Here is a 7188-nt window from a genome sequence, read left to right as displayed (position 1 = left end):
GGCCAGTCCCGCTTGCTGGAACAACCACGTCTTGAGGGCGCGGCGGAAGGAAGGGAGATCAGGGATCACCCTGATCTCTGGGGGCAGTTCGTTCCAGAGGGTGGGAGCTCCCACAGAGAAGGCCCTCCCCCTTGGGGTCGCCAGCCGGCACTGCCTGGCCGACGGTACCCTGAGGAGACCCACTCTGTGAGAGCGTACAATTTCCTCCCTCACACTGCTTCTGCTTCCCAGTTTGACCTCACCTGCAACTTTTTGGTAATTCTTTCAGCAACAATGCAACTGCTTGGAAATGAAGCATTTCCCTGACAAATGACTAGCTTCTGCAATTATTGTACAATGAGGGATTAAGGGAGCGGATCCCACTTTTCTTTATTTTCTATAAGTACATGCGCATGTAATGTTACAACGAGTATATTTGTAAATAATAATAATAATAATAATAAAATATTTCAATGAGATGGCTTTTTTCCAGGATTGCCAGAAATCCCATAGATAAAATGGAAGTGCTTTATTTTACTCTTTGCTGTGAAATATTTGAAGATTGCAATTTGTTAGTGAAAGTAAATGGTTAGGGTTGGAATATACTAAGGTTGTATAAAATATTTTGAGTTTGAAACTGCTGTCCTAATCATAATGAAGGATATCTTCTGATAATATTCTGACCACTCTAGAAAAGTCTTTTTTTCTAACTGTCCTCACTGCAAGTGCTCTGAGCTGAAAACAGGTCTGATTTAAGCAGAGGATACTTTTATGGTGGTTGGAAGAGTGTCAGAAAGCTTTCAATAAGGACAAAACACACGGTATGAACTCAAAATAGGGTATTTCAAGCTTGAAACATTTTAAATCCAAACTATTTTGTGCTCTGCTACACAATATATCAATTCAGCAAATTTAATGAATTTGAAATGGCTTGTTCTTTTTTTTAAAAAAGCACTATTCTTTTATCTAATATTGATTTAATAGTATTCTTAATATTATTGTTATTGATTTAAATAACATGTCTAATATGAAATAATTCACTTTGAATTAAAAATGCTGTATTTTTTTCTGATCAATTGCTTATTTAATCTATGTTGTTGTTTTGTAATTAATGCTAGTTTAAAAAAAGCTAACCACCACTTAATGCCTTAACATAAACCACCCTTTCCAGAATGGTCTCACTCCCCTCCATGTTGCTGCTCACTATGACAATCAGAAAGTGGCACTGCTATTACTGGAGAAAGGGTCTTCTCCTCATTCTACTGCCAAGGTGAGATTTACTGTCTACTGTAAATTTGTTGTGGTTGTTCTAAAACAGCGTTTTTCAAACTTGGCAACTTTAAGATATTATTATTATTATTATTATTTATTGTATTTTTACCCCGCCCTTCTCCTTGCGGACTCAGGGCGGCTAACAGCCTAATAAAAACAGATACAAAAATACAAAAAATACCATCATTAAAAACATAATTAAAAGGAAATATTAATTTGGCCTTTGTTATTTTAAAAATTATTTTAAAACCCAGCTAAAAATTACCCCTTAGNCCCATGTAGAGAGCATTGCAGTAGTCCAGGCGGGAGGTGACAAGGGCATGGGTGACTGTGCGCAAGATATGTTGTCTGCCGAAGTTTGTATGTTGGGGAAGTTTGAAAAACACTTCTAAAATAAACAAACTAGAACCGTCCAGACTAGTAGGATCATAACTATCTTTCACCCTAGCTGTTGCATGCATATCCAATATGTCTGGAAGGAATCCATTTAAGGAAGGCAAGTATGAATGATTGTTAGAGATGTATTTGGAGTATTGTTTCCATTAAGCTGATCTTGTCTGATCACAGAAGGCTTGGTTAATAACAGCACAGAAGAATATGAAGAAATACTACGACAGTAGGCTAGCTAGAGAAGTGAAAAAAAGCAATGGCAAACTACGACTATATTATTGCTAGAAAATGTATGGATATGTCCAGGGCTTTTTTTCTCATAGAACGCCCAGAACGGAGTTCTGGCACCTTTTTTGGATGGAACCTTGTAGGGTAGGCAAGGCGGGTTGTATGATGTGTGTGAGTTCCAGCACCTTTTTTTTTTTTTTTTTTTTAGAAAAAAAGCACTGGATATGTCCATACATATGTTCTTAAAGAAGGCTTTATTTTCACCTTTGATTCTAAAAAAGTTATATGAATTCTAATCAAGAATAATACATTTAAAGGAAAGCCTTTAACTATTCTCAATAAAGGTTATGTGTTCTATAATTAAGATTGGACATTTGAAATATCAGTGCCAATATACGCTTTACCTGGATTGCAACTGTGATTTCATGCAAGAAACTACGACTAGTATTATTCTTTACGTGAAAGCTACAGAAAATAATGGCTATTCTCTAAAGAGGCAATTTATTGATATTTTATTATAAAAGAAAATAAAATTAAAACCTGTATTAATACAAGGCAACTGGTTTTAGAATGGGTATACTCCTCTACACATTGCTGCTAAGAAGAATCAGATGCAGATAGCCACAACTCTACTGAACTATGGAGCAGAGACCAATATTTTGACCAAACAAGGAGTGACTCCACTTCACTTGGCCTCTCAAGAAGGTCATGCTGATATGGTGAACTTACTTTTGGAGAAGGGAGCTAATATTCATGTGGCCACAAAGGTAATGCCCCCCTTCTATTATGAATGAATTTTTGAAGTGTGATCTAGAAAATGATGTGTTCAACAAATCAATACAAAATATTAATTTATTAAAGAATTAAAAACAGGAAAATGTGTAAGAATATATGTGGCTAATATTAAATATTAAAAATAGTAGATAAAAGTAGATAATATAATAGTAGATAAAAGTAGATAATAGTAGATAAAAGTAGATAATATAAACAGTAGATAATATATCCACAGAGGTTTCTAATGGCTCTGATCTCTGCTTAAGTGTTAATTGGAAATTGCAGTTAAATATGTTAGATCATTTTGAGGTTTCCATCATGTTGAAGTTGAGATATGGCAAAATTTCACCCCAAATTTAATGATATTTTTTTTTGCTTGTAGAATATTTCATTTTTTTCTGCCTTTCTTCTCCAGCATGTGTATGAGGCCACTGGCCATGGTGTTGAATTCTTTTATAATACCAAATTTTATTTCCTCCCTCCCTCTCTTGTCTTGTTCATATTTACAACCTTTGTGTTCTTCAATATATAACAAGAATTGGAAAGACACTGTGAATGAATTGACAGCCTGGAGAGTTCTAACAATGTCAAGATACTTTAATTATTATAATGTAAAATAAATTTCTTCTATTAATTTGTATCACTAAAATACATATGTTGTTAATTTTCAGAGCGGATTGACATCTCTACATTTAGCAGCTCAAGAAGATAAAGTAAATGTAGCTGATATGCTGATAAAGCATGGAACAAACAAAGATGCCCAGACTAAGGTATAACAAACAGTAACTTCCAAGACAATAAAATAACTTTCCAATGCCTTATCACATTCTCTACTTACTCTTTTGGGGGGGTCCTTTTCATTTAGCTGGGTTACACTCCACTAATTGTGGCTTGTCACTATGGAAACATCAAGATGGTGAACTTCCTTCTGAAGCAAGGAGCTAATGTCAATGCTAAGACAAAGGTAAATGTTTGTTAATTGTTTCCTTCCATTTTCAATTACAAACAAGCACATTGATGTTAATTTGTATTTAAGAAATTTTCAATATCTTTGCAAGAAATTTGCAATATTTGAAAGAAGAGTCAATTTTTCAGTGCAGTAGTCTGTGAATAATGCAACATTAATAATATATTGGATTATGTACAGATAATAATGCATAGCCAATAATTATCAGTGTGGCCGTGGAATTCTGAAATTTTGGACTTCTGTAAATGACAGTGCTAATGCATTCCTTTGGCATCAGTCTGAGGAAAGCTATTCTAAAAATATTCAGTTAAAATTAAAAGTGTTATGAATGATAAACCAAATGGTACAGTGTTATACTTATTTTAAATTAATAAGTGTAAAGTGGTAGTGCATGCTGTAAAGTCTACTTTCATATTTATTTATTAATTAAGCTTATATGCTGCCCTCACCTCACGGTGATTCTAGTCAGATAAAACGTTAAAATAATAAATATTAATAAATTGACTTAAAAATTAAAAAGTATGTCAAGGAAGAGAGCAAGGTGCACACAGGAGAAGGTGAGGTCTTATCTCAGTCCATTAACCACCTCAAGTATGACATGCTCCCATTAGGGCTCCAGGCCAATTGTCAGAGCCAGGTCTTCAGGTTCTTTCAGAAGGATCTCACCTTGGGGGCACAATGTTCCAGAGGAGCCATGACAGAAAAGGCTCTTCTCCTGGAACCTGCCAGTTGAAATTCCTTGATTGATGGGGTCCACAGCATGCTTCTTATGTCAGTGCAGATGGAGCAACACGAGTGAGATAATTCCTCGGATAATACATATGAATGACAAAAAAGATCCAAGCATCGTAGTGCATAACAAAGTAAAGAGCACTGTGAAAAATGTGTATTTTATACAGGGATCCCTAGAAAAGGAACTAAAAATAAAAATTCAAACATAATACCATTATACAAATGTATATAGTATGTCTGGCTGTGAAGTACTAGGTACAGATCTGGCTGCTACACTTGAAAAAGATTATAACATACCTGGAAAAAGTGCTAAAAAGACCAGCCAAAATGATCAGAGGCCTTGAACATCTTCTGTATGAGAAAGGGTTAGAATGTTTTGAGTTTGGAAAAAGAAAAGTGGGATAATGTGACTGAGGTGTATAAAAGTCTGAATGTATAGAGAAAGTGGGTATAGAAAATATTTTCTCCTTCTCTAAAAACCAGGACCAGGAGCCATCTAAAACGTTGATTTGAAGGAGATTTGAAATGGACAAAAAAGGCCTTTTCACATAGTACAGGCAATCCCCAACCTTTCTGGCTCAGCAGACCAGCTTGCACAAATGGAGCTTTGCATGCTTGCCCATTACTTATACTGCCTGTTTCCCAAGGTGTCGGGGGCCAGTATCCACCCTGGGAGTTGAGGATCCCTAACGTAGTGCATAACTAATTTGTGAAATTGATTACTATAAAGTATTAGTAATGGCTTAAAAGGAGATAGTATAAACCCATTTATACGATTTGAAGAGTATCGTTCTTAACCGAGGTTTACTTCTAGGTTGGGAATACCATGCTTTCAAATATCAGATATAGGAGAATAACAATAGGAAAGGTGTTTGCCTCCATATTGTGTTTGTAAGTACCTCAGGGTTATCATTGTGAGAAATAAAATGCTGGACTGTGGCATTGGCAGAGCTGCTTCTATGGAAATATGTGTTTATTTCTGAATTTTCCATACCAGTGTTATGTGCTGAACCCTTAAAAAATAAGCTTCCTTGAAAAGATTTACAAGAAAAAATTGGGAAAACAACTGTATGATTGTAAAAAATATACTGTAGATAAATATATATAGATATAATTTAATTAGTTTTACATAATTTAAATTTAAAATGTACAGGAATCACAAAAATCACAAAATTTCACTTTCTTGTTATTTATGGTTAATATTATTTTATCTCTGTATTATGTAAACCTGGTTGCTTCTTGAGTTGAGAAACAATCCAGGAGGGAATACTTGGCTATATGCATAAGAAAACTAGAATTAAAAAATGTTTTTTTAGTTTAATTTGCTCCAAAGCATGTGCTGCCACCAAATTATCTTTTCCACTTCCCCATTTGCTCATTTGAATCTTCTTCAATATTAGAATAAATATTCACTATTTAGAATAAATTCAATGATGTTACTATAGTGAGAATTTAACAGGGATATTGATGGCAGGCTTAAGACTAAAATGCTGTAAGAATTGCAGGGTGTAGGTATGCAGAATATGTGTAATACGGAGCAAAACATATAAATGCTTACTTTAGTTTTCCTATTTCCCCTCCCCCACTCCAAATAAAACATCAGCAACTTGAAGGGACAGTTACGTAGACCCAAATAGAAGGGTTATAGTTTATAATTCTACAGAACACTAACACAATCATATTTAATGGGAATCTAATGTGTTTTTTTATCTTATTTTCTTTTTTAACCTTAATTTCTAAAAATTAATAGGGATTTGATAGGTGTTAGCCTACCTTCTATCCTTAATGCTTTATGAAAAATCTTTAAGATTGGTTATTGATGTTTGCTGCCTGATGAAAACAGTTGACATAACTGTGATTAATACTTTTGTGAAATCAGAAGAATATTAAAATAAATCTACTATAGGATTTTTGTCTCCTTATATTTTTAAACGTGCTAACTACCACTAATTTCAGAATGGATACACTCCTCTGCACCAAGCTGCTCAGCAAGGCCATACTCACATCATCAATGTTCTTCTTCAACATGGGGCCAAACCAAATGCAGTCACTGCGGTAAGGTTGTAGGGTACTTAATGATATAGTTGCAATGATTTGTTTTAAGTTTTGAGCTCCAAAATGTCTTAGAAAGTAAATTGGTTTAGTCAGGTGGGAGCAGATGAATGGATGTAACTACTTGGAGAATCTGTAGTAAGATGCACAAGTCAACTAAAAAGAAACTATAATTAATAATTTAATAAGAAAAATGGTATGTATTGTATTCATGAAGTCTTTAAACTATAGAATGGATATCATTGCACATATATTCTTATGATTAAACATGAGGCTGCTGAAAAACATAACATAATGCAATGGTAATAATGAAAAAATAACGTTATCACATAGACATATTTTTGTCACTGCAACGGAACCAGATCTGATTGGTTTCTTTTACCTGATCATTCTATAAATGTTGATGAAATATATCTATACTTTTACAATGTTGAATTCCAAGAGAATTACTTACAGGAATTCTGATTGATTATATAATATTGTGATACTGAAACAATATAGCTAGGAACAATAGTTATCACTTCTATATTAACTTATTACATTGGCAATTAAATCCAAGTTAGTTCTTCTTTTTCCTAAAGTTAAAAACCCACTTTAGAATCTGAATATTGTGTATTCCTTTTTTTAAATGAAAGAATGTATATAAACATGTTTAAAGTATACTGATTTTTTTTATTTTATTTTTATTTTTCTGGGTGTGTATCAGCTGCACCATGTCAAAATTTGATCTAATATTTCTGAGTTGGAACTTCTTAAATTCCTGCTGTATCTGGGATATATTAATACCATTATCA

At 33.8% G+C, this 7188-nt stretch overlaps 1 protein-coding gene across 1 annotated transcript in view; it reads left to right on the top strand.

Annotated features, from left to right (window-relative positions):
• Positions 1-7188, top strand: part of ANK2 (ankyrin 2) — a 133517-nt gene that overhangs the window by 49749 nt on the left and 76580 nt on the right. The window contains exons 15-19 of the mRNA XM_029283988.1: positions 1151-1249; positions 2439-2636; positions 3315-3413; positions 3509-3607; positions 6299-6397. Coding sequence (XP_029139821.1) covers positions 1151-1249; positions 2439-2636; positions 3315-3413; positions 3509-3607; positions 6299-6397 — 594 coding nt within the window. The remainder of the gene's footprint in view (positions 1-1150; positions 1250-2438; positions 2637-3314; positions 3414-3508; positions 3608-6298; positions 6398-7188) is intronic.

The sequence above is a fragment of the Protobothrops mucrosquamatus genome, unplaced genomic scaffold (assembly GCF_001527695.2).
Source record: "Protobothrops mucrosquamatus isolate PMUCROS unplaced genomic scaffold, P.Mucros_1.0 scaffold314, whole genome shotgun sequence".
NCBI lineage: Eukaryota > Metazoa > Chordata > Lepidosauria > Squamata > Viperidae > Protobothrops > Protobothrops mucrosquamatus.
The sequence above is the reverse complement of the archived record's forward strand: the minus strand, read 5'-3'. Positions and strand labels throughout refer to the sequence as shown.